This window comes from Orycteropus afer, unplaced genomic scaffold (assembly GCF_000298275.1).
Source record: "Orycteropus afer afer isolate SDZICR_OR568_19922 unplaced genomic scaffold, OryAfe1.0 scaffold00141, whole genome shotgun sequence".
Lineage (NCBI taxonomy): Eukaryota > Metazoa > Chordata > Mammalia > Tubulidentata > Orycteropodidae > Orycteropus > Orycteropus afer.
Genome location: NW_006921728.1, coordinates 7,375,332 through 7,402,253, shown reverse-complemented (window position 1 = coordinate 7,402,253; position 26,922 = coordinate 7,375,332). Strand labels below are relative to the sequence as shown.

General features: G+C 50.5%; 1 protein-coding gene across 1 annotated transcript in view; it reads left to right on the top strand.

Moving 5' to 3' along the window:
• The window catches only part of CELF4 (CUGBP Elav-like family member 4), a 360,621-nt gene that overhangs the window by 291,052 nt on the left and 42,647 nt on the right, over nucleotides 1–26,922 (top strand). The window contains 2 exon segments of the mRNA XM_007945671.1: nucleotides 13,787–13,800; nucleotides 20,926–20,943. Coding sequence (XP_007943862.1) covers nucleotides 13,787–13,800; nucleotides 20,926–20,943 — 32 coding nt within the window.

The following is a 26,922-nucleotide window of genomic DNA, read 5'->3' as shown; positions in this document are numbered from 1 at the left end:
GTAAGATTCTTCTTAAGGCTGGGGGACAGAGACTCAGGCCTACAGAACAGCCTGCTGTACAGTGAAGCCAAGCGTCCAGAAGTCAAGTCCTTCAGCAGGACCCCTGCCACCCCTGCTACAGTCTCTCCCCTTTGGGGCATCAGTTGCCTACCTGATGGATTCCAGCACATTCTGACTTCTAATTTGGGGATCCTGCCTTGGAGGCTCTAGAATGAGCAGATCACCCCACCCCAGCCCAAAGAGTACAATCCAGCAGTAAGAAGGCATCCAGTGACCAAGACCCTAGAGCAGTAGCCTGAAGGGGCTGAGCAAACAACACTCCCTTCCCTCTACCCTGGCTCTTTCCATGGCCCCACAGAAGGCCCTGAAAGCTGGGCTGTGGGTATATTGCAGACACAGCTGGAAAACCCTATAGAACATAGTTTTACTTTGATGCACATGGGGTGCCATACGACACCAGCTTTGCATTATGTGTGTGTGCATATGCGTACATGTGCACGTGTTTTGGGTTATGCATATTCTTGTTCTCTCTGCCCAGGCCCTTGTCCAGACCCACATATCCTCAGCTCATGGGGTTTGTGACACCAAGATCCTACCACACCCTCCAAAAGATCTCCTAATCCTTCCCACAGTTATGTCTGAACCAGGGTCTTTGAAGGAGGGGTCATGGTACAAGAGGAAGGACCGCTGGGTGTAAAAGCTAACTGCCCAGCTGGCCAGGAGATGGTACCTTCTAGGCCTGGAGAGGACCCCAGGAGCCATGTATCCATCCCCCTGAGTTATGTCTGCCTCTCTCCCAGCCCCTCCTGTTCTTAAAAATTATCAAGAAGAAAAGCAATTCTGCAGCCTCTCTCAGCCTCCTTTTTCAGGGCTTGGACCCTTTTTATCAACCTGTCCTGTCTTATTCTCACCTGAGTTTCCTGAGCTATGCATTGTAATGTTTTCCCTTGAACACCAGTCCCAAAGCTAATGTTCCAACAGAACTTGCTCACACTTGAATCCTAGATTTATTTGGGGCCTGATGTTTCAGAAAAAACATTACAGTATTCAGCTCGAGAAGTTCATGTTAGACATAAGACAGCCCAGCCTCAACAATCTATGGTGCTCAGGGAGCACACTGGGACAGGGGCCACTGAAGGCCTGTTTGCCTTTCCAAAAAGCTGAAAAATTAGACTTCATGGCCACCCCAAGTTGCCCACCCAGGACCCAGTTTCCTTGATGGTCAGTGTTATGTTTACCTAGTGCTGCTCTAACAGAAAATACCACAGGTGGATGCTTTAACAAACAGGGGTTTATTCTCTTACATCTTTGGAGGCTAGAAGTCTGAGTTCAAGTGCCAGCTGTAGGGGCTGGGTAAAAGCCCCTTGACCTTGGGCTTCAGCTCTGCCTCTTGCTCCTGGCCCTCTGAAACTGGAGGCTTCTCTTAACTCAGGCAGCTGCTAGTTGTTGAGGCTAACAAACCCAAGGTCAACAAGTAAAATGGCACAGTCCCAAGATTACTAAACAACATGGCAGGTGACTAGTTCAAGTCCAGAGAGTCCCAAGATCAGAAGGCAACATGACAGGCTGCTGAATCAAGACTCGGCTACATGCAGGGTCCAAGCATGCCAAAAAGCTGCAGACCTTTCTCAAGGCTTCTTCTTCTAGACTGGAAGCACACCACACCCCGAAGGCAGCTACTCAGCTGCTCCAGTAGATTCCACCATGGAGCTGATTGCCAATCTCCCCATGGGGAATAACTACATCCAGCTGCCCAGCCACTCAAAACCAGGCCCAGCCAAGCTGACACATAACCTTAACTACCACAGTCAGGAAGTTCTACCACTTACCTGACCACAATCCCACCCATTTTTGTTTAATCATTTCTGTTAGATTCCCTCAATCATGGTGCTGTGTCCCCCTGTGCCATGATTTAAAACCTAAATGAATCACTGTCTCTTTTCCATTCCAAGCCCACTTTAAAAAGTACCTTTAAAAATCCTGGAAGTCCTCCTCCAGTTTACACAACTGAACCCAAACAGCAGCTCCCCATGGCTGTGTGAAGATGGAAGGTCTTTGTGGCTTGTGGGGAAGAGTCCCTAGGGAGGGCCTAGAAGAGGCTCCGGTGGGGCAGACACACATTGTAAATATGTCTGCAACTCCTGCCATAGGTGTGAAAATATAATTAACTGCAAACCTGCTGAGTTTAAATGGACTTTAGGTTTTCTGCTGGGGAAGGGGGTATTGATTGATCTGCATTTTGTTTTTGAGGGGTTTTTTTTAATCAGTTCGGAAAGTTAAGTTGAGACTCTGCGGCTCCTAGCCAAATTCCCTTTGGCCCTGGCTAATTTAGCAAAGGATTGTTTCAGGGGAAATGGGATATTAATCATTGCAAATGGGCTCGTGGATGATATTTAAAGCCGCCTCGTGCATGTGTGCTCAGGCTGAAGGGACTGATGACAGGGAAAGGAATGGCAGGAAAAAGGGACTACAGTTCCACCCCATTGCCACTCCCACGGAGTCATGTCCCAAGCACCACAGGAGGCATGGAAAAAAAAGATACTCACTGTCTTGGGATGTGGACAAGATGAGAGAGAATGTTCACAGTCCTTCCGAGGTCAGGGTGGTCCTCCGTGCTGCACTGAGTAAGCCCTGTAATCCCTGACGTGAGTAAGGCAGGGAGGGGGCCAGCGCCATTCTGACCCATGGGGACAGAGACAGGTTGGAGACAGCATGGACCTGAGCAATCAGAGCCATAACGCTTGCCGGGCCTGCAGAGAGGAGGTGGTTGTGGACAGGGAAGGGGGGGTCACAGGTGGGAAAATAACCTGAGGTTTGGAGAACCCCAGAGGCCAGTATGAGGGGTCCACGTTGGAAGGAGGGCAAGATAGGGCAGCACTACATTCCAGAAGGGGCATTTAGGCTAAGGGAAGCCATCTGAGGCCTTAGGGCAGAGGAGTGACGACAAACATGGTATTTCAGAAAAATTAAGTCTAAGGATGGTAGACCAGATGGAAGGAGGAAGCTACCTCAGGGAAACCAGAGAGACCAGCAGGGATAGTAGCTGGCCTGGCACCCCAATTCTTTGATTCCAAATGTCCTGTGCCTCCCACATGTGTCTTGCTCCCTGGTGGTGGATCCTCCTAGTACAAAAGTACCATAGGTGGAACACGGTGAATTGTGGACTCTTCACTGTTGTGGTTGTTATTTTATTACTTAAGTCTAGTCCCTGAAAAAGACACAAGGTGAAAGGGGCAAGGACTTCAGACCAGATTTGATCAGTGAAGTACATATACATATAGTACTGCTAGGGCCAGAGCTGTATTACCCATTGCCATCAAACTGAGTCTAACTCACAGCAACACTGTAGGACAGAGTAGAGCTGCAGCATAGGGTTTCAAAGGCTGAAATCTTGGCAGAAGCAGACTGCTACATCTTTCTCCTATGGAGCAGCTTGTTGTTGTTGTTGTTGTTTGCCGTCGAGTCAGCCCCGACTCATAGCGACCCCTCCTTGGGTTTCCGAGGCAGTATCACTACGGAAGTAGGATTGCCCAACCTTCCTTCCGAGGAGTGGCTGGTGGGTTTGAACCGCCAGCCGTCTGGTTAGCAGGCAAGTGCCTTAGGCACTATGGAGCAGCTAGTGGGTTCAAATTGGTGACCTTTCAGCTAATAGTCAAGTGTTTAACCACTGCACCACCAGCTCTCTTTCAGAGCTACATTAGGCAATGTGAGTTACCAGAATGGGGCAGAGACAAGGAAGGCTTCCTGGAAGTGGTGATTTGGGGGATGACAGGTTTACCAAAAGGAAGGATCTGGGCCGTGACAGGAAAAGACATCAAAATAGAGGCAGCACAGGTGAATATATGGCACCCCAGATTTTTTTTTAATAATGTAGAAGAGTTGGTTTTGCTGGAGAGGAGGGTCCACTTTCTGTAATAGGAAGACATGGAATTGGTGGCTCAGTGAGTGCATTGCTCTTTGGCATGCCCATGCATGCACACGCACACACAGCGTCTGAATCTAGAGGGATCCTGTCTTTCTCATCCTTCAGCCTGAGTTGCCCAGGCCCACTCAAGAGTCTTATTTCTCTACTTTATGTTCTTGCCCAATCTTCCTGATCAGACACACTCTGTCTGCTTTAGAGATGCTTGCTCTTTCCCTACCCATTCCCAGATAAGGCACAGGGGAACCCAGTCAACGCCTATAGCAACTGCTCCTCATAACCCAGCTGGGGCTCTGGAAGGAAGGTGACACAGCCAGCAGGGCCTCAGTCTTCCCATTCTGTCCCGGAAACCTCCAACAGCAGGGCTGTAATGCCTGCAACAGCCCAGCCAGTCTAGCTGAGCAGTGCCCCATTTTATGGAGGGGAGACTGGGCTTCCCCAAGACTACACAGTCAGGAAACAACCCCTGTAGGCAAGCCTCCTTGCCTTGCTGGTTTCTTTCTCATGGATCAGGGCTGGGTGCTAACACCCAGAGGAAGTACTCCCAGCATCAATGCCAAAATCCACAAAGGATGAGGTTGGGCCACGCCTTCAGGGTGGGCTCTCCAGCTCCCCCACCTCTTATCCATGTCATTCTGCTAAACTTGCCCAGGTGTAAGCCCAGCAGGATGAAGGCTATCTGTGGTCCATCTCAGTGCGGAGGGTCAACTGAGAGGAGCATGTGGAGAAAGTCCATGTCTGTCTGTCTGTCTGGGGCTTGGCAATGAGAAAGGCCTTGTGGAGACCAGCATAAGTTTCCTTTTTGACTCAGATCAGGAACAAACCCATGATCCTGGCATTATGAGCACTACATTCCAACAGTGAATAACCAGTCTAGGTGTCTAGGGAAGCTGAGACATAAATGTCCAACTCCACACTATCCTAAGCTAAGAAGAGACAGTCCCTGCCCCCAGAGAGCTGGCAGACCATGAAAGACAGGCGTATGGGACTCCAGGAAGACCTCTTCAAGCCTGTGCTGAACTTCAAGCCCTAGAGAAGCTTACAGTCTTCTCAGGGAGATCAGTATGCAGCATTGTGAGCATCAGGTGAGCAGTGGGGACAGCACGTGCCAGGGCGTCAGAGAGAGAGCTGGGCAGCCAGGGAAAACTCGTGCAGGAGACTTCTTGTTGGAGGGGATTCCAGACTGAGAGACCTTGATGAGACAAGGGATGCAGGCCCAATAGCACAGAGCCTGTCCGGGGACAATGAGGAAACATGTTGGCTCGTTGAGGAGAGGGTTCAAGCAAGAAGTGGGTTGGAATGCAAGGCTAAAGAATTGGGGGTTTTCTGGATGATGGGAGGAGTCCTGGAGATTGATGGGAGCTGGCCCAGGAAGACTACTCACCTGCAGGGAGGACTATCTGAGGAGAGGAGGGACCCAGGGAGGACAAGGACAGGCCAATGTAGCCTTCAGTTGCTGTCAAGTTGATTCCCACTCCTGGAGACTCTGTGTGTGTCAGAGCAGAACTGTGTTCCATGGGTTTTCAATGGCTGACTTTTCAGAAGTAGAGCACCAGGCCTTTCTCCCTGGTCCATCTTAGTCTAGAAGCTCGGATGAAACCTGTTCAGTATCATAGCAACACACTAGCCTCCAATGATGGATGGATGGTGGCTGCTCTTGAGTTGCATTGGCTGGGAATTAAGCCTGGGTCTCCTGCACAGAAGGCAAGTATTCCACCACTGAACCATCACCTTCCCCTCCAGTTGTAATTAAACCACAAGTTCCAGAGGCCATAAAGAAATACAAATCCCAAAGCCACCCAGTACCTGCGCATCTCTCGCACATACATTCTCAGGCCACGCTTGGACGGACGGTCCTTTCACACTCTTCCCCAGGAAAAAGCCACCATTCAGAAACCTTGTCAAGACCCACTCTTCAACCTCCCCTCCAGTGTTTCTCCAACGGTTCCCCTTTGCCCTACCCTCACCCCAACTCCGAATCCATGTCTAAGCCATGAAGTCAGCCAGTGGGTGTTAGTTTCTCAACTCTCTAGAGATGGTGTACTCCCTGAGGGCAGGAGTCCCAGGCCCTAGCAGGCTTCCTTTACACCACAAGGCCAGTCTCCACCCGGGTCTTTCAGTGGGAATTCTCTACTATCCTGGCTCTTCTGTGGAGCCTGAGAGCAGCCTCCTCTTTCATCTCCCCACCTCTCCCAGCCCCTCAAAGTAGGGCCCACAGACAGGGGGCAGGGTTGGGCAGCCTGGGCTGGTACCACTGACATTGGCATTCTCCTTGCAGCAAGCACATCTTAATAATTTAATGGCTATTAGCAGAGCCGCTGTGGTGGTTGGGGAGGGGGCGCGGGGGGAAGATTTAGAGAGAGAATTCACTCCAGGTTGGGGTTTTGTCTTCCTCTGTTTTCCTGGCATTTATCATGCATGTTTTAATTTGGATCGGAGAGTTGCTACCATCTGGCCATTATCGCAAAGAAATATTCATTTTCACTGAGTGACACAGGCTCCATTCATCACGGAGTGCGCTGATTGCCCCGCAAGTGTGGGGCTGGGCTTTCTCCTTCCTTTGAAATGAACCTTGAGCTGCAAGCAGGTCCCAGTGGCTGGGAGCAGAGGCACCGGGGTGGGTGGCTGCCACGGAACCTCCTAGCCAGGTAGGCAGGGGACTTAGAAGGACCAAGAGGGGGTGGGGGAGGATCACTCCTTTGCTATCACAGTCCCCCACACTTCCTCTCACCCCTCCTGGATAAGCTCTTGGTGGCCCCAGTCTGGGCCCAGGCTTCTGACAGCCAGCCAGCCCCTCAGCCTGCCCAAGGCAGCCTGTCCAAGGCCTGTCCAAGACCATGGAGTAGGCAAAGGTGACCCTTCTGCCCTCTACTTGGGCCCCAGCATCTAATAAACACACTGATGCTGTACTGTCACGAAGACAGCATCTCTCCCTAACAGAATACCACTCGAGAGGTGTCATTTCAGGTCAGTGCTATTGGACAGAAGGGCCCTGCTGTTCTCCTGTCATGGGCTGGGCCTGTGGGAGGGTATCCGTTTTGAATGGGGACATTCCTAAAGTGTCACCCCTTTTTTCCACCTGCCACTTGCCACGATATGCCACAGGGACTGCTGAAGTTTTCTCATCAGCTTAAGACTGGGTGTCCAAGGTGAGGGTCAGAGGGTCTGTGAGTGAACCCCAGAGCAAGCCCACTCAATAAGCAGGCATTGAATCTGCAAAAGAGATAGGAAAAAAAAAAAAAACCTGCCATCGAATCAATGCTAAGTCAGACGACCCTATAGGATAGAGTTTTAGAACTGCCCCATGGGTTGCCCATGGGTTCTGTAATCTTTACAAACAGAGAGACTGGTGGGTTTAAACTGGCATCCTTTCAGTTATCAGCCCAGTGCTTTAGCTACTGTGCCACCAGAACACCTTAAAAAAATAAAAAATGACAAGTCATTCGCAAGCCAGGTGAGGACCGAGACTTAGAGGCAAGAAGACATCAGCTGAGTAGTCTCCTCCCTCCTCCAACATCCCCACCCCAACATTGGGGAAGGAGAGTAAGTCTGAGTCAGATGTAGCTTCAAGGGAGCTGTTTGCTTGACCAGAAGGGCAACATTGAGCAGGAATGCTTCCAACTGCTGAAGTTCTGCATCCCCAGGCCATTTTAGGTGCCCAGAGACCGGCTGATTTTCTCAGTATCTGTCCTGGAAACCATGGCCAGACCCTGAGCCTTAAGCCCTGACCTACTATTAGTATCCAAGATGGCCAAGCCCCAAGGGGCTGGGCAGCAGGGCCAGGAGTGCAAGGGGAGGCCTCTTTCCCTCCAGGGAAGAAAGCTGCAGGGTTCTACCACACACACACAGTCCAACACGGACTCTAACCCCTGTCGTCATTATTAGGTGCCGCGGAGTTGGCTCTGACTCATAGTGACCCTATGTGCAACAGAACGCAACACTGCCCGGTCCGGTGCCAGCCTCACAGTCCTTGCTATACCTGAGCCCCTCACGGCAGCCACTGTGTCAGCCCATGTCACTGAGGGTCTCTAACCCCCAGACATTGGCAGGGGTCCACTGTGCACACAGCATACCCCACATAGCAGCCATAAGGACATGGTTCTTAACCACAGGGAGCTGACAGTCTAGTTGAGAACTGAGGTGAAAGCAATGAAAAAATTAGAGAACATGACTTCCAGTCAAAGCACGAAGTTGGTGGTAATGAGTGCCACAAGGTGCGATGCCTGACCTTTTCCCACCCCACCCCTATCTTGGGCCAGAGTCTCTGGCTGGGCCCTTGTCTCTTCCTCTCCCTATGCTTTGGCTTAGGGATTACTGCTTTATTGTGCAGAGTAACTCGGGCCCAAGGGTTAAGTTGCTGAGGTCATCAGCCGGGTGAGTGGTGAATCTGGGAAGGAACCCAGGTGTGTGACTGCCAGCACCGCTGTGGGCCTGGAAAATCAGAGGCTTTTTGTGCAGGAGGTGGTATGGCGACTGCATAGGACAGGAACAGTGACATTCTAGGCAGGGGTCCTTGCCTGCCTGTCCCTCACCCCCTAGTGTTTCTACCTGGCACTTGTTGAACTAAATTAGCTGTCCTCATTCCAGACCCGTTAGGCAGCCAGGGGCGAGGTAAGCCAGCACCGCGTAACTGGCTCTCAGCCCCGCCCCGCCCCCCATGAGCGCGGCGCCGCCCCCTCCTCCCTTGGAACTCATTCCGTGACACCAGCAGCTAGGAAACATCTGCTCCTCCATCCCGGACCCGCAATTTGAATAAATTACCCCGACGTGGCGGCAGCCTGTTATTAATGGCTCGAGTTTTATAAAATGCTTTAGTTTAATAACACTGTAGCCCGGCGCTGCGTTTCTCCCGAATATTTTTGTATTTCGCCTTTTTCCTTCCCCTTGGCCCCTCCATCCTCTTGAGGCCTCCTCTAGGGGAGTCAGGGTGCGCTCTGCTCACTCTGTCCGGGACCACATACTCTGTCCCCCTTCGCAGCAGGTCACCTCCAACCACTCCCTCAACAAGCCCCACTGGCTCCCACTGGGAACTCCTCGCTTGCAGTGGTTGAAACCACCTCTGGCTTCCGGCCCGTACCACCAGCAACCCCCATCCCACCCTTCAGCCTGCGCCCCGCCGCCTCTCGTTGAGCGCAGCGCAGCCCGCGGCGATCACGCGCACACCCGCAGCGCGCCATCCGGCTCCCCCGCAGAGCCGCCCTCCAGGGACCGGACGGGGCCAAGCGGCAGGGACGACGCTGCCAAGTTGGTTCCTTCACATTGCTGCGAAGGGAGCCCACAGGGCCCAGGCGGCTGCGCCCCTCACGCCCCCCCCCCTTCAGTGTTCTGCTGTCTTTAGGGACCGGGCAGAAGCCTGAGGCGCGAAACTCCCCACTCCCTAGCTGGGCTGGCAGTGCCCGCAGCTGGGGAGAGTTCGAGATGACAGCTCAGTTCTTTATTCGCTGCTCCCGGTGGTCCTGGTTCTTCATTCGTTTCTTGGCTGTCCATCCACTCACACCCCACCACGCCCTGCAGGAAGCCCTCCCCAGTTGTCTCCAACGCTTGATAATGGACCTCTCTTCTCTCTTCCTCCAAGCCCTGCCACACCTCCTCCGCACTGCCCTCTTCTCTGCCTCTTCTCCCCACCAATCTTCAAGCTAGCTTTTGGTGGAACCCGCTAGGGCGTGATCAAGATCTAAACACAGGCAGCCCTTCCAGCGAATCCCAAGTTTGAATCACAGTAGGTGCGAATCCATGTATTTAATGCACTACTTCAACAAGCTGTGCGAGGCTTCTATGTGGATGAGGCTTTGTGGGAAGGAGTAGACGGGCTCCCTGAGAGGGAGAGAGTTGCCCAAGTAGTGGGCAACTTTGTAATTAGAAATATAGGACAGAAAACATTGAGGTTGAGATAAGTGTATTCGTGACCTCGGCCTGTCTGAAAATATAAAACCACAGTCACTGGGCAAGAAGAGCAGAGGTGCAGGTTGCTGGCAAGCTCAGGCACCCAGCTCAGGAAGCAGTGGGGACCGGGCTGGGGGCCAGGGAGGCTTTCTCTTAATGAGCCCCTCCCCATAGAGGTGAGCTTGGGTATGGGTGGGGAGCCTGCTGCCAGGAGGGCCCAGAGTGAGAGTGGCTGGAAGCAGAAGGACAAGACAAGTGTGGTAGGACATCCCACCAAGCAGGAGGCCAGCCCTCCTTGACCCTGCCCCAAAGGCTCTATAACCATGCAAATCCAGAAAGGGTACTCCAGGGCTGCCTTGAGGATCTTAACTGTACCTGGGACAAATTAAACCATGTTATTTCTTATTCCTGGGGATCCAGGACCCCCGGCTGTATAATAAGGGAGGATACCCTTTGCTCCCTTCTATTCATCCCCGCCCTTCCACTCTGTGGGCTGTAGGAGACACGGGCTCTTGCTGCTTCCCATTGGGACGAATATTACTGTGGGACGCTGCCTTTTGCTAAGAGCCCCACCATTATAACATAATTACTGCTGAAAATGACCTTTAAAATATATTTTAAATTCAAAATGTCTTTAAACCCTTCACTGAGCACCATTTTTCATTTTCAACGACTGTTTTCCTTTTTGGGAGGGGAATGAAGGCTTAGGGAGTGGAAGAAGGAGGCCTCCTCTGTGTGGATTTCAAATGTTAGTCCCTCCCTGATAAAGAGAAACCCAAGTAGCCTCGGGCCCCTTGCCTTGCTTGGCCCCAGAGAGGGTGGGAGAAGATGACACAGCCAGTCGTCAAGGGGCAACAGGATGAGAACCCTGGCTCAGCTGCAGCCCTCTTCTGCCGGAGCACTGCCCTCCTCTCTCAGCTCTGCTTCTTTGTTCTTTCTTCCAAACGACTGTTGTCAAGGAGTGTTCGGGTCCCTGCCCGCTCAGCATCCCTAACAAAATAGCTGTCATTGAGTTGACTCCAACTTATGACAGCACTGCGCATGTCAGAGCAGAGTGAGCTCCACAGAGCTTACAATGGCTGATTCCCCAGATCACCAGGACTTTCTTCCAAGGTGCCTCTGGGTGGACTCAAATCACTAACCTTTTGGTTAGCAGCCAAGGGTGTAAACCATGTGCACCACCCAGAGACACCTCAGCACCTTCCAGGGACCCCCAATTCCTGCAGGATAGAGACTCCTTCTTCTCCCACACCTCCGTCTCATACCTGCTTTGTCCTGCCCTGGCTGTGCACCCTGTCCCTCAACCTGTGCTCATTTCTGCTTCTGCACATTTGGTGACAGTAGACATCTGGAAGGACAGGGGCCAGGGTGGAGGCTGGTGGAGGAAGGCCATTTGCAGTCAGCTGTGGCTGTCCCAGTGCCCTGCTCTCCGGAAGGCTCGCAAAGGCTGGTCTGGGAAAAGGGCCCTAACCTGCCAGACACCACATACTACTGATATTCCTTCTCTACTCTATAGCCCACTGAGAATCTTTGCTGTGTCCCACTCACACCTGGAAACCCCCTCCCTACCCCATGCTGTTGTTTCTCTCCCAATCCTCTGTGAAACCCAACCCGCTCCAGGAAGCCTGAATTCAGAGTGCTCTGTTAGCCAAGACTCAGCACCTTCAGATGTTGCCTGACATTGATTTGTCTCCACCTCCTCAGTGTTCTCAAGTCAGTCTTCCCTTTGTACATCCATCCCAGGAGATCTCAGAGGCTAGGAGCCTGGCCTTGCTGATATGTCAATGACCACACAGGAGGGTGCTGGGATAGAGTTGTTAGGTAACTCCATCATCCCACTGGGATCTCAGTGGTCACTGGGCATCACAGTCCTTCCCGTGTGTTCTTGGGACTTTTCCTAAAATAACCCAAATTCCCATAGCATCCAATATATGCTTGTTTGCTAAACAAAAGTCAAAATGCATTCCAAAGCCAAGGCAAAATGTTGTGATGACTGTGTTGCCTGAGGTGTTAGGTTGGCCATGGTTTTGAATCACCCCTGCCCCAGCCATGGCCATTTGGATCACAACACACTGAGAAGCCACACAGGCAGCCATCCTTTCCTGGTTTCTTGAGGATTAAGGCTTGAGAGCTCTGTGACCTCCCTACTAAGAAGCTTAGGGCATGAGGGAGGAGGGAGGGGTGTGAAGGCCCCCCCAGAGCTCAGGAGAGGGGGCTGGTGAGGATGGTAGAGTGGGACACTATCCATGACCCAGCTTTAAGCCCAAGTCCAGGTTGTGGAATCCTTGCCACTGCCTGAGAGAGTCCTGAGAAAGATAATGGGGGCAACAGGTGAGAGACCAGCCTCTGATGAGGCTACTGGAGAGATGGAGGGGCAGAAAGGTGGGGCAAAGCAGCATGGGGTGGGATGCCAGCAACCATCAGGGTCTAGGCCTTTCCCAAGCCCTCCAGCTTCTCCACCAAATGAGGCCCACATACCTCCACAGGATGAATACTTCCCAAACCAACTTGATGCTCTATTCCCAGACTCAAGAATCTAAAATGTTTCCCTATTTCCTATTTCCTCTGACTGACTTTCCAGACCATCTCAGTCTAGCCCCAGCTGTCCATCCCCTCAGTCATGAGTACGGGATGGGCATGGAGCCACTTTGGATAGTCACCATGAAGAAATGTAATGGGATTTACCTGTGGTATGGCTGTCTGAAGAGAAGTATGGTATCCAGAACAGGGGGTGCTGGTTCTGATACTTGAATTGATAAGATCAAATGCCCACTTCACAAATGAGGCTTTTCAGGTTCCAAAGGTCTAAGTTACCTCCCCACAGTCACACAAAAATTAAATGGCAAAGCCTGGATTAGACCTTAAGTGTGCAGGACTCTGAAGTCCTAGCTCTGAGCCCCTCCCCTCCTCATCTCCCCTTCTCCAAATCCTGCCCAGCCACAAGGCCTAGCTCAAAGCCTCCCTCCTCCAGAAAGTCCCCCCTGCCTGCTTCAGTCTGCCCTGACCTCTCCCAGTTTTGTACAGTTCTATGTACACCTGTGTATGTGTGTGTGTGCGCACGCATGTTTCTGTTCCCCTATAAGGTCCAAGGGAGCTCTGGTAGCATAGTGGCTAAGACACTTGCCTGCTAACCAGATGGTTGGCAGTTCAAACCTACCAGCCACTCCTCGGAAGGAAGGTTGGGCAATCCTACTTCCGTAGTGATATTGCCTCGGAAACCCAAGGAGGGGTCGCTATGAGTCGGGGCCGACTCGACGGCACATAACAACAACAACAACAACATAAGGTCCAAAGCTCCCTGAGGGTCAGAGAGCAGTTCCAGCTCACAGACCTTCCTGCAGGTCCTCCCAGAAAAGCCAGACCTGGAGACGGCAGGTCTACCTTCCCACATATCAATGACATCCCTCTACCTGCCAAGGCCCAGAACAGACAGGAGGCCCAGGCCATGGAGGCAAGTGTACCAGAGGATGGAGAAGGGAGAAGGTGGAAGGCGTGCCCCACCAGAGAGATATACATGTTCCATGATGTATAGCAGTGAGAAAACGCATCACTTCCCATACTGTGCCATAAATATCATATTTATAACATCAATTAAATGGCAGTGACTTAAATCATTTATAATAGAGATACAGCCACTCAATGAACCATTAGCAGAGTCAGCGTATTCACATTCCTTGCAGGCCTGCACACAGAGCGATGGCTCAGCTGGACTGGGGCTTCCAGGTTCATGGGCAGGAGGAGAGACAGGACGGAGCAGAAAAGCTCCCACCCAGGGTGCAGCTCGGGGCAGTCCAAGGGAGGGAGCACTTGTCCTCAGGGCTCTCCAGGCAGGTGCCTGGGAGGGTGCCTCTTATTTTCCACATCATCCTTACTGCCGGGGTTGCTACTTCTGGGGGCTGTAGGAATGCTTGCTGGTACTGGTCCCACCTCTCCACAGTCAACACTTACCACAGTCCATGCCTTTGTGCGATGAGGAATCAGGCAGGGACAAGAGTGTATGATGGCGGCTGCAGTGTGAGGACATATGGGGCTGTGGGAGTGCCTGCAGGGGCCCCTCCCTCCGACTGGCCACATACCCAAGTGAGGTCATGCTAGATTCTTCTCCAGCCCGCACCTCCCACATCCACCACACCAGGCTTGGCAGTGGGAACTCCTCAGCACCCTCCATCTGCCCATTTTGCTCCATCCCCACCTTCCGCCTCCTTTCCATTTCCCTGCCCCCACCTGTGCTGCTACCTGTGTCCCTAGCAGTCCACTCTCCACACTGCGGCCCATGTACTAAGCTCTGCACAGGCTTCCCACCTCACTCACGTTAAGTCTAAGGTCTCTAGGAGGAAGCCCAGTCCCCTGCTGCCTCCACGACTTCCCCTCATACCACTCTCCCCCTCAGTGCCTTGTTCCAGCCTCCTGGCCTCCTGGCTGTTCCTCAGACACCTCTGCCCACCTGGGTTGTTCCCTCTGGCAGGCAAACCTCCCACCAATGCCCCTTCTGCTCACCACGTCTCAGCTCACATGTCCCCCCGTGACCCAGTCCTGTCCTTACTGTCCAACCTAATGTAGCCCCCAGCTTGTCCTTCTGCCCCTTGTTTTATTTTATTCATGGCACATACCACTACACCTTCATCTTGTCTTAGTCATTTATTTATCTTCTCTCTCCCCACTGGAAAGTGAGCTCCATGTGAGCAGGGACTCTATTCGTTCCTCTGTATCTAGGCCCCTTGTACAGTGCCTGGCCCAGAGCAGCAGCTCAGGAAATGAATAACTCAATGCCCAGGACAGGAATAGGGAGCCAGACAGGGGTGGTGCTATGAGAAAGTGTTGGGCTGTAGGATCCAACAAAGCAAACAATCAATTAATGTCTGTCTATCACCCTGTGGCAAAGAGTTCTCATGGTACAGTATATAAGGCATTTGGCTACTAGCCAGAAGGTTAGTGGTTCAAATCCACCAGCTGCTCCATGGAATAAAGATTTCTAGCCTTGGGAACCCAAAGGTGGTCATTATGAATTGGAATTGGCTCCATGGCAATGGGTTTACTTTTTGGTTTTAATACAACTCTGAAGGTGCTCTGGTGGCCCAATGGGTGAGCCATTTGACTGTAACGAGTTTGGCTTTGGTTTGGTTATCACCCCATGGCAGGGGTTACATCTCCCAGTCCCTAGACCACAGGCATGGGTCAGAGGAGAAGGAGGTAGACCACCCAGTGCAAGATGCCTCAAACAACACTGGCAGAGCCCTCTTTGAGGCTCAGGTCTTTCTGGTGGGCCAGGGAAGCTGGGGAGCTTGCAGTGGATCCAAAAACCAGGTGGTGAAGAGACAGCCTGACCGAGCCCAGAAGCTGGGGGGATGTAGGGCCTCAGGAGACACTGTTTCCAGGCAAGGGGAGATTTGGGGTTGGGGGCACACAGGCCTGGGCCTGGAACCTAGGAGAGGGAGAGGCAAAAGCAATGGATCACAGGGCTAGGAACGTGACTCACTCAGTCTGGCCAGCTTCCAGAAAACTGTGCAATCAACCAGAGAAACACATTTGAGAAAACAGAATCGTGAGAGTAACTTTGAAGCCTCGGTTGCCATGGGAACATATCTGTAAATACTTAACTGCAAACATTAAGTGACACATGGGGAGCGAGGGAGCGAGCAGGGAGGCAGCAGCACTCCCGCCACGGAGACGCCAAGTCCACCCTCGCCTTCAATCACCAGCCCAGGTTTCCTCCACTCCATTCTGCCTGCCATGCAGCTCTCCCTCCTCATTCCTCATTCCCAGGGGCTCTTCCTGGAGCCCCATCTTTTCACTTCTCCCTCCCTATTCCCCATCCCCCAGACCTGGGGTGGGGGTAGGAAAAGAGAGCTGTTTCTTCCTGGACATTCTGGAGGTTTCAAGGAGACCCCAAGCCTCTCTCCCTCTTGGCCCCAGATCTTCTGCCTCTTCCCTGGTGCCCACACCAGGTCCCTGGGACCCTCATTCCATAGCCATCCCAGCCCAGAAGTATAAGTCCCTGGCTACTCCCTTTCCCAACCACTCCCATACTCCTCATTTCTAAGGGATGGGGGCCAGTAAGACAAAACATAAGTCAAAAAACCCTTTGCAACAAGTGAGTTCAAGAGACCCAGATGTCTTGCCTTAAGGAAATCCTGGCCTAGCTCTGGGATTCAGAATCCTCTTCCCCCTCTCCGCTGTGCCTCCTACTGCCTGCCCGGGTTAAGGTGGTCTCCCTCAGCCTGTTTGCCCAGGGCTTCAGCCAGGCTGGCCTCCCTGTGGTGGGGAGAAAGAAGGAGTTCACCCCGGGATCCCTCTCTGCCTGGCCTGGCAACTCCCCCCTCCCCCCAGCCACTGATACACAATCCTGTTTGTCTGGTCCTGCCCAGAGGAAGCTTTTCATCCATCCATTCCACTGCTGCAGAAGATGTTGGTGAGCACAGACAAATGTCAGCCAGACCCTTCCATAGCTGCTGGGAGATACGTGCCCTCCTGGAACTTCCAAGTTAGGGGAGGGACAGACAGTAAGCAGGAACCGAAGTTCAAGGATCAGGACAGGGTCTCTAGTGGCGAGAGGAGAAGAGGAGAAAGAATGGGGGAACAGCACCACAGTATAAGAGGTGTGCATATGGGTGGTGGTGGGGATCCTCTAGGACCTTGTAGACTTTGGATTTTATTCCAAGTGAAACAGCCACTGGAGGTGGCTTGATCTGTCCTGCTCTGGTTCCTGAGTGGCAGCAGACTTCAGAGGGCAAGGTGGAAGCAGGGGACAATTAGGAGGTGGAGGCTGTTGTAACAAGGAAAATGACTATTTTTCCCTGCAAGGGCGAGCATTTGCATATCTTTGGGCCATTTTGTGCACACACTCAAGAGGCTCCTGGACCCCAAGGCCCAGCTATAGTCCCCAAGAGTCCTGTGACCCCTGGGTTCAGATGTTATCCTTCCAGACAGCTCACCTCCTCCAGCAGATGCTGCTAATCTGCAGCCTATTTGTGGGGCTGAGAGGAGCAGACCCCTTGAGACCAATGCTGACTAAGCTCCCCCCCCAGCGCCTGCAAGAGGACACCAGTCAACATGGAGTCATCACTGCTGGTGACAGTGGGCTCTGCCTCCTGCTTCCCAAACACCCAGCCAGCTCTGCTGAGTGCTACAGAAGGCAAGCTGATGTGCCAGTGGCCCAGAGGGAACGGAGTGAGGACTTTTGGGCCCTTGGAACTGGAAAGGAGGAAAAAGTTCTCTTGATGATGTGGGTGGAGGGAGATGGCTCTGAGAAGGATGCAGAAGAAATTAAGCCCCTGTGGGCACTAAGAGGCAGCTGGAGGCCCACCCAATGCTGGGGAGAGTGTTTTTCAGCTCCCAGGAGTGGGGAGTAGGAACTTGTGCACCTTTGAAATTTCCTTTCGCATGGTTTCCCCTAAGCAACAGGAAATGCCCCTTAAACATTGTCTTATGCTGTGAAGTCGACTCATAGTGACCCTATCAGACAAAGTAGAACTGCCCCATAGGGTTCTGTAGCCTGTAATCTTTACAGAAGGAGTTCTAGTAGTGCAGTGGTTAACACATGCAGTTGCTAACCCAAAGTTTGGTGGTCCAAACTCACTAGCCACTCCATGGGAGAAAGGTGAGGCTGTCTGTTTCTGTAAACATTTACAGCGTTGGAAACCTCATGAGGCAGTTCTACTCTGTTCTGTAGGGTTGCTATGAGTTGAAATTGACTTGATAGCAGTGAGTTTGGTTTTTAGTGTTTTTAATCTTTTTGGAAGCAGATCACCACATATTTCTCCTGAGAAGCAGCTGATGGGTTCAAACTGTCCCAAGTTGAGCACTTAACCACAGCACCGCTAGGGCTCCTTCTGTAAATATTAGGATGGGCTATTATTAGGTCCATGTGACTGGGCGAGATCAGGAAGAGTTCTCAGAAACTACACCAAGCAGGGAAAGTATACCGTCCCTAATTTTGGGAACCAAGTCTGTGGAGGTCAGAGATCAAGCAGAACCTGCCCAGGCCATGCCCAGAGTTCTGAGTCCTCTCCCTAGCTGGGATTGCTGCATCTGCAGCCTGGGAACCCAGCAGGCTCTGCAAGTGGCCTCATCTGCCTCTGCATCCCTGTGTGCACAGGCGCAAGTGAGAAGGGCAGGAAGCAGACGCAGAAGGAATCCAGATAGCACACACACAGTGGTACTCCCCACTCGTCCCCACACCAGGGCTGAGGTGCCACAGCCTGCTCCTCAGCCACCCTGGATTGAGAGGGTGCAGCCTTCTAGACCCCCTGGTGATGAACAGAACCAGGCTGTGGCCACCAGTGGGCTGCAGACACTGGGCTTCTGCTCCCCCCACATCCACTCATGCCACTAGTCACTCAAGCCCTTAACAGCCTAGCACTGTATGCCCTGCAGGAGGACCTTGTGGTCTCATTGTCACCAGACTGACAACCACTCTCTGCACAGAGCACACCGGTCATTTCACAGCAGAGTCTGTCCTCAACTTCCCTTCCTGTCTGTCTCACCTGTCCAGGGTGAACAGGGTCACGGCATCACCATCTACCTGGCTTTTCACAGCCTGCTGCTTCCTCTTACACTCTGTCTCACACACACCGATCACACAATCAGGTGTACCCACAGAAACAGGGCATTTCTTTCCCCTCGGAAACCCAAGGAGGGGTCACTATGAGTCGGGGCCTACTCGATGGCAAATAACAACAACAACAAGGAACTCTGGTGGTGCAGTGCCTAAGGCATTTGACTGCTAACCAGAGATTGGTGGTTCAAACCCACCAGCCACTCCACAGAAGGAAGACTGGACAATTTACTGCCATAAAGATTTACTACCTCAGAAACACAAAGAGTGTTGCTATGAGTTGGAATTGACTCAGTGGCAGTGGGTTTGGTTTGATTTGTACAGACAGCATGCAGAGCTGTGCTACTTATCACAATGCAGACTCTTTCCTGGGACAGAACAGGACATTTTTGTGTGTGCGTCACACATCTGTGCTTGTAGACACGTGCGTCAGCCACACTGTCTCTCACGTGGGCTTGTGTGTAGCATGCCCGAGTGTGACTGTACATCTACACTCACAGAGGTCATTCTAAAATGTGTGGCCGCACAGTGGGCGGCTTTGAGGATGTTGAGATGTTGACTGGAAAAGGACATGGGATGCCTTCTGGGGTGATAAGAACATTTTAATCTTGATAAGGGTGTGGGATATGTGGATGTGTACATTTCTCAAGACATTACTCAGTTTAAATTTGTGCATTTCACTGTCTATATTACCTTGAAAATTTTAGATTTAATAAGGAAGGTGTGTCCCAGATGGAACTAGCAGGGGTCAGTTGCCTGAGAGGACTCCCATCCCCCACAAGCAGAGGCGATAGTGTCGCACCCCCATCCAGGGCTCTGAGCAGCTGCAGGCAGGAGGAACGTGATCTGATAAACAAATCCTTGTGGAAGTGTTAAAGGTTGACTAGGCTGATAAAGTGAGGTTGTATTTTAAAAGACAATTTTGAAGACAGCAATGCTTACTTCAAAATGCTGGTGCTCTAATGGCCCCTCAGGCACCTGGGTAGGGGGTCTGCCCACATATTATACCTCAGAGATGATTTACTCCTTGAACATAATGGCAAACAAACATAATGGCAAAACATAATGGCAAAACAAGTGAGAAGGCACCTCTGGCTGCCTCTTTCCTGGCCTCCTAGCCCTTTGAATTCCCCTGGGGCAGAGATCTGGGAAGGACTGAGCCAACATCCAGGAGAGCCCCTAGGGATTGATGCCTTTATGGCACCCACTCCTGGGAGAAGCTAAGGCACAACACAAGGAAATGTCCCCTCCTTGCTTTCAAACCAGAGCCCCAGAGGTGGAAAGATGAATGCTTTTCATCCCCTTGGCCCAGAAAGATGGGTCCTGACAGGACTGGGGTGGTGCCTTTAGGACTTGCTTTTAGATGTCTTTCTGCCTGGGAACAACCAATTGCATCTGCTTAGAAAGTAAACTGACAACGAGAAAACAGACAAGTTTACTTTCTGCATTTCTTCTATCTTCTCCAGCAAAGAGATTGGTCTACAGGATGGAAAATGCAGATAAGCTTTGCGCAAAGGAACAACCCTTCAAGCAAGGCAAGGAGATCCAGTCTAGCCCCAGACATTAGCTTGCATCTCTAGGCCAGAGTAAAACCAGGAATCATGAAGGTAGGGGGACCAAAAAAAGAAAGAAAAAAGAGAAACAGGCAGATGGACTCTTGGAGCTGCTGGGGTCATCTTTGAGGCATCATGGAGCCCAGAAAAAGACAGGGTCCAATTTTTAAGGGGTGAAGAAGGTAGATTTCAACAATTAGCAGCCTAGTAATCCTGAAGACAATCTTCGGCAAACTTCTAGAATAAATTTGTCAAACTGGTGGCTTGAAAGCACTTGGGAGAAAGTGACAGTGGCTTAGGACTTCCTGAGTGAGATGGACCCAGGAAGCTGGTTGCCTGTTCTGGTGAGTGGTTATCTTATGCACGCATAGGCATCATATCACCAAATGGGGACAGATAGAGAAGTTTCCCAGGGCTTAGGGCTTAGGGCTTAGGGCTAACTTAGGGCTGGGTGGGCTCAGAGGGACATCCCTGGTGGCAGCCATGGCCTTTGTCTTTGGTACTTTTCTGTTCAATATTTTTATCAAGGCCTTGGGGTAGAGGGTAGTGACAGAAGCTGATTTTTAAATTGGCTGATGACCCACAGCTAGTCTGGAGGATCAACTCCTGGATAACACATCCAGAATCTAAGGACATCTCTCCAATGAGGTTCTTGAGCCCCTGTCTCTGCCTTCCACCCCACCCTGCCACAGCCAACCAAGCAAAAACCAAACCCACTGCCATCAAGTCCATTCCAACTCACAGCAACCCTGTAGGACAGAGTAGAACTGCTCCATAGGGTTTCCAAGGCTGTGATCTTTACAAAAAGCAGGCTGTCTCTCTTTTCTCTCCTGAAGTGGCTGGTGAGTTCAAGTTACTGACCTTTTGGTTAGCACTCCAATGCTTTAACCACAGTGCCACCAGAGCTCCTTTCCCACCATAGCAATAATGCAGATATCACAACAGCTTCCCTTCTGAAACCCAGAAAGTACTAAAATATTTCTGGAAACTTTGTCCAATTGTGTATTGGGGAGCTTTTTGTCAGTTGGTTGGTAGGATGGGTGGTTTCTGTGATCCCTCCCTCCATGAACCCTCCATGTTTAGCATGGTAATGAGACTAGAATTGCTTAGGGTTTTGGGCCACTCTAAGAATCTAATATAATGTAACATAATGAAATGTAGTCTTCTTCCAGGAGAAACACCCATAGATATGAAATGGTGCTGTTTAAGGGAGTCCAGAGTCATTCTCTACCCCACTGGAGAACCTCCTAGGGAAACAGTCCCTTCCAGTAACCAGTCCCTGCTTGGAAGTCTTCAGTTCAAAACCCCTAACAGTCATTGGCCACTTAGCATAACTCAGTCTATTCCATCCTTCCTGGAGGCAGTGAGCATACAAGCCCTTGGTGTCTAAAGGAAACTGGGCCAGGGAGGCATTCAGGGTCCTCCCTTCACCCCCACCACATTTCCTGGGGGACCTATAGGTCCTGAATGGGCACCCAAGCCACTGCCACCACACAGCACCTGGGTTTAGCCAATGAGAGGGTTGCAGGCCACTTGAAAAGAAGTTAGAAATCCCAGCACATCCATCTTCATAAGTTTTATTACAGACTGCCAGTTTAGACTAATGACTAATTTATTGTCTAAAATACCAGTGGTATATGTTTTTTATTTTGTTAATTAATTATCGCAAACAAAGGTGAAATTTATAAAAGTATCCAGAAATGGTGTACATTGTAAAATTGCCTTACAGTAGGAGATGAAATGATTACTAACACAGGATCAAATTATTACTGTATTGACTTAGTTACTTTATGATTTTGTAATAGATTTCTTCATTATTTTCTCAGGACTGTGGCATTCATGATTGCATTAAAGTCTGTTAATCTGTGTAAATATCATTAAGCACCACTAATAACCATGGCAACTTTCCTCCATTTCAAGAAATGTGCTAAGTACTTGTAGCCTTGACTTGTGTGGGTCCCTTCTGGGCAGCAGGGATGAAATCCAGGTGGCAGGAAGTACTGTGGGGCCCCTCTATAAGCATGGTCCTGCCAAGAAAGAATGGGCCTCTGGAATGCTTCCTTTGCCCAACCCATCTCCACCTCACATCTTCCTCATTTGTCAGAGGGCCTCAAATGTCACCATCAATAGCCATTCCTTTTGAATAAGGTTATGCAAATGTGCCTCACCTAGAAAGAAAAACTCATCAACTCATTGTCCACCATTTATGCTCGAGAAGCAACAAGGGATTCAAGAGTCTTGCTGCACTGGTACAAGGGAATAGTTTGTATGAAATTTAGAAATAAGGAAGATCTAATTATGGGGTGCTGAGTGAAAACCCAGTTTCTGTCAAGTCAATTCCAAGTCATCGCAACCCCAGATATTTCAGAATGGAACTGTGCTCCATAGGGTTTTCAATGGCTAATTTTTCAGAAGTGGGTCTGCAGCCTTTCTTCTGAGGTGCATCTGGGCGGACTCTAACCTCCAGTCTTTCAGTTAGCAGCCGAGTGTGTTAACTGTTTGCACCAACCAAGGATGCTCCTCAGACTAAACCTGCTCTGTAAAGTGTGGATTGCTATTATTATTTGACCAAACACAATTTATTGAGCATCTGCTATATGACAAACACTGCACTAGGCACTCCCAGCAGTGAAAAGACAGAAAGCTCCCATCCTGACATCAAGAGAAGTGCTTCCTCATGGTTATTAAAACTGTTGTGGGGCTCAATCTCTGTCTTGGTTATTACTATCTTAACCTTCTCAATGGATGAGCTTGAGGATTGGCCTGGGGAAGGGCAGATACCAGGCCCAGGTTGCACACTTTGTGAAGGCTCTGACTATAGGTCCCAGTGTCTCCCACACAACCTTCCCCTATGGATGAGTGGAATGGGAGCAGGTCTGGGACTCACGGCAGCACTTTCTCCTTCCTGAGTTTACACACTGCCCTCCTTGGATCCACATCCTGAGACTTTTCAAGGTTAAAGAGCCCTTTTTAACATCAAAAATTCATCAGCACCCCCCTTGACAGATGTTTTACTTTGAGAATCCATTGTTTGAGAGACTGCAAGATGGCAAAAAAGCTACCTTGAATTCAGCAGTGGTTTTAAATGGATTCATATTTTTAAAAATCACAACAGCATCTACACACATTTGAAAAATAGTCACATACACCTATGAGTGAAGTGTTTCTGGTGCAGTCAGCAGAGAAGGCTGGATGTCCTGGGACTCCCAGTCACAGGACACCACTGCCCTGGACCCTCCATCAGCTGTGCACTAAGAGGAGGAAGGGCAGGGAACATGAGGCTGTTAGGGAAACCCCTGGACCCACTAAGGGGGAACCTGGACTGACAGCTATTTGTCATTACCTCTTATCCTCAACTGCTCATATGCAAGTTCAACTTGAAGTTAAAGACAATTAAAACAATTGCTTGAGAGTGAAATATGATCTAGAATATATCCCTCCTGAATTTAGAGACCATCTAAAGAATATATTTGATGCATTGAACACCAATGACTGGAAACCAGATGAATTGTGGATGACATCAAGAGCATCATCCACGAAGAAAGCAAGAGGTCACTAAAAACACAACAAAAGAAGAGAAGACCAAAATGGATGATAGAAGAGACTCTGAAACTTGCCCTTGAGCAGAGAGTAGCTAAAACAAATGGAAGAAATGACAAGATAAAAGAATTGAACTGAAGATTTCAAAGAGCAGCTCGAGAAGACAAAGCCAATTACTATAATGAAATGTGCAAGGACCTGGAGTTAGAAAACCAAAAGGGAAGAACACGCTCTGCATTTCTCAAGCTGAAAGAATTGAAGAAAAAATTTAAGCCTCAAGTTGCAATACTGAAAGATTCTAAGGACAAAATATTGAATGATGCAGGGAACATCAAAAGAAGATGGAAGGAATACACAGAGTCACTGTACCAAAAAGAACTGGTGCATGTGAGAGCTGGACAATGAATAAGGAAGACCAAAGAAGAGTTGATGCTTTTGAGTTGTGGTGCTGGTGAAGAATGCTGAAGGTACCATGGACTGTCAAAAGAACTAACAGATCTGTCCTGGAGGAAGTGCAGCTGAGATGCTCCTTGGAAGCGAGGATGGCCAGACTTCGTCTCACCTACTTTGGTCATGTTGTCAGAGGGGACCATTCCCTGGAGAAGGATGTCATGCTTGGTAAGGTGGAGGGTCGATGAAGGAGGGGAAGGCCTTCGACGAGATGGATTGACATGGTGGCTGTGACGATGAGCTCAAGTATAGCAAGGATCGTAGAGCTGGCGTGGGATCAGGCGGTGTTTCGTTCTGCTGTGCATGAGGTCGCTATGAGGCAGAAACGACTCAACGGGACCTAACAACAACAACTTCTCCTCCTGGTCCTCTCAGCCTCTGCAGCCTCCTCTTCCTCACTCTAGCATGGTGGGTGGAGGTAGAGCTCGGTGCTGGGGCTGCTGCAGTCCCAGGCCCCCTACTGCCCATACATACCTGGCCCCACTTATTACAGACCCTGCCCATCTCCCTCTAGCCTCACCCAGCACCATCACAGCCCATCACCCTGACCCCACACTGGGCTTCCCTACCCCCTCAGCCTCCTCCTTGGCCTCTAAATTTTCTCAGCCCTGTCTCCTTATCCTGCCTTCTCCACCTCACTGGCCCAAATACTCATCTGGTCCCTTTGATCATAAAAGGGAGCCCTGCTGGCACAAAGGTTAAAGTGGTCAGCTGCTAATGGAAAGGTCGGTGGTTTAAACCCACCAGCCACTCCATGAGGGAAAGATGTGACAGTCTGCTTTTGTAAAGATTACAGACTTGGAAACCCCACAGGGCAGTTCTACTCTGTCCTATAGGGTCGTTATGAGTTGGAATCAACACAATGGGATAGCAGTGGGTTTGGTTTTGGTTTTTGATCATAAAATGTGTTTTCTGGCAAAACCAGTCATGCTGTGGTGACAATAGCCCTGCATTACAAAGGCTTCCCTGAAGAGGGTGATGCTCATTCCAAAAGAACAGGACCCAAAAGATGGAGTCCCAGGCCCTGGGACAGGTGCCTGTGAGTAATATTCTAGTTACTGAGAAAGAAGGTACAGTGCAGCTGATAGAAATACCTAGTTCCAATCTTGCCTGTACCACTTACTGCCCGGGTGACTTGTGCCTATCACTTAGCCTCTGTTAACTGAACTGTAAATGGGGACGTGATCATGTTTGGTGGAAGCATGGTTGTGAGAAGTGGACAGAGTGTGTGGAAATGCCCTGCTGGCACCAAGCTGTCAGGACATCGGAGGGGCAGCTAGCACCATCCCTGTACAAGAGCCTGGCTGTGCCAGAGTAAGAACTCTGTCGAGGGCTGCCGGACTGGGGTCTTCATCCTCCTCCTTCACTCCCAGGCAGAGCAGCCCCATGGCACTTGTCACCCTCAGCCACTCCCCTCGAGAACTATTGAAGGAAACGTTATGTCTTATTTTTCAAAACACAATTCTCCAGCCCCTACAAATAGGCACTTAAGCTGAAGGAAGTCCTTTGTATTCTGTCCTCTGAGTGCCTATCCCTGGGTTTCCATCTTTATTTCCACTCCCTAACCCCTCCCAGCACCAGCTCTTCCCAGAGATGGGAGGTGAGGTGGCCTGCTTTCAGTGCCCTGTGGCCTCAGCATATCCAGGCACATGACCACGGGGATGTTCCACTCCGAGTCCACAATGTGCTTCTCCCTCTGACAGGCCCCCATTCCCTCTCACACTCAGGAGCCCCCTAGCTCCATCCTGCTCTCCTCATCCATATTTGCAACATGCAGGCCTAGTGGGGCACCTGATACCCTAATTTTGAAGCAGTTTTACTCAAGGATCAAATCTACTTCTTGTACTTTAAAACACAGTACTTTGCACAGGTTTGTTGACTAACTGAGGAATAATAGAAGGGCCATGTCCATCCAGGGCTGACATACAGGTTTCTGAGATTTGGCAGAGCCCCTGTCTGCTGCTCTGTACACTGAACTACCTGGTAACCAAATATTGCCAACCCAAAGGTCTCGGAAGTCCCCTTGAATAACAAGAGCAGACTTCTCTGTCATTAGCAATGCTGGCCATATATCAACAGTTGACATGCTGCCACCCTTCTAAATAGTTTGTTCCCTCGAAGAAGCTGACACTTCCCTCACAATCTCATTAGTCACTAGAATGAATGTTTTAAAAATTGTGCAGTCCTTTCCAGTCCCAGGGCCACATGCTCTCCTGAGCTCACTGGAGCCTCACAGCCATACCCCACTTAGTCTACTGAGCAGGGCAGTGGTGTGCCTCCTACTTGGTGGATGAGATCTCAAGAGCCAAAACCCTGGGACCAAACCTGATTGTGCTGTTCATTAGTTCTGTGAAGTTGTCAAACTTCTCTGTGCTTAAATTTCTGCATCTGTAAAATGGGAGTATGATGGTACCCAACTCATAAAATTAAAGTGCTCTAACCAGAGCTTGGTGTGTGATAAGTGCTCAGAATGAGTCAGTTACCCTTGTCCCCTGTGAGGGCTGGTTCCTGACTGAGAGAGTGATTGGATGTATCTCTGTATATGCCATGTGGGCTGACACCTGCCCTCTACCTGCTGAGGCTAGGTTGAACCTGCCACACTCCAAGAACTATCTTTTCCACCTACAAACATGCTCTGTGGGGTAGGGGGCTGTGGTCCTGGTCTTTGAGGAGCACACACCGGAGGGAGAGATGGGCAGACCTCCTTTCCTGTAGACAGGAGGTGCTATTTAGATATAGCTGGTCTCAGGAAGTGGCCTCAGCCTGTCTGTCGGCTCAGGAAATATCAGAGAGCAGCTTCAGGTGTCCACAGAAAAATAGCCCATCTGCCACCTACATCAACCATAATCCCATCATAAAATGTGAAGGTTCAGGAATGTGAGTTAAAAGGGAAGTGGTTCGGCCAACAAACATATGAAGAGATGCTCACGATCATTAGCTATTAGAGAGATGCAAATCAAAACAACGAGATACCATCTTGCTCCAGCACTAGTATCAAAGTTCAACAAGACAGAAAATAA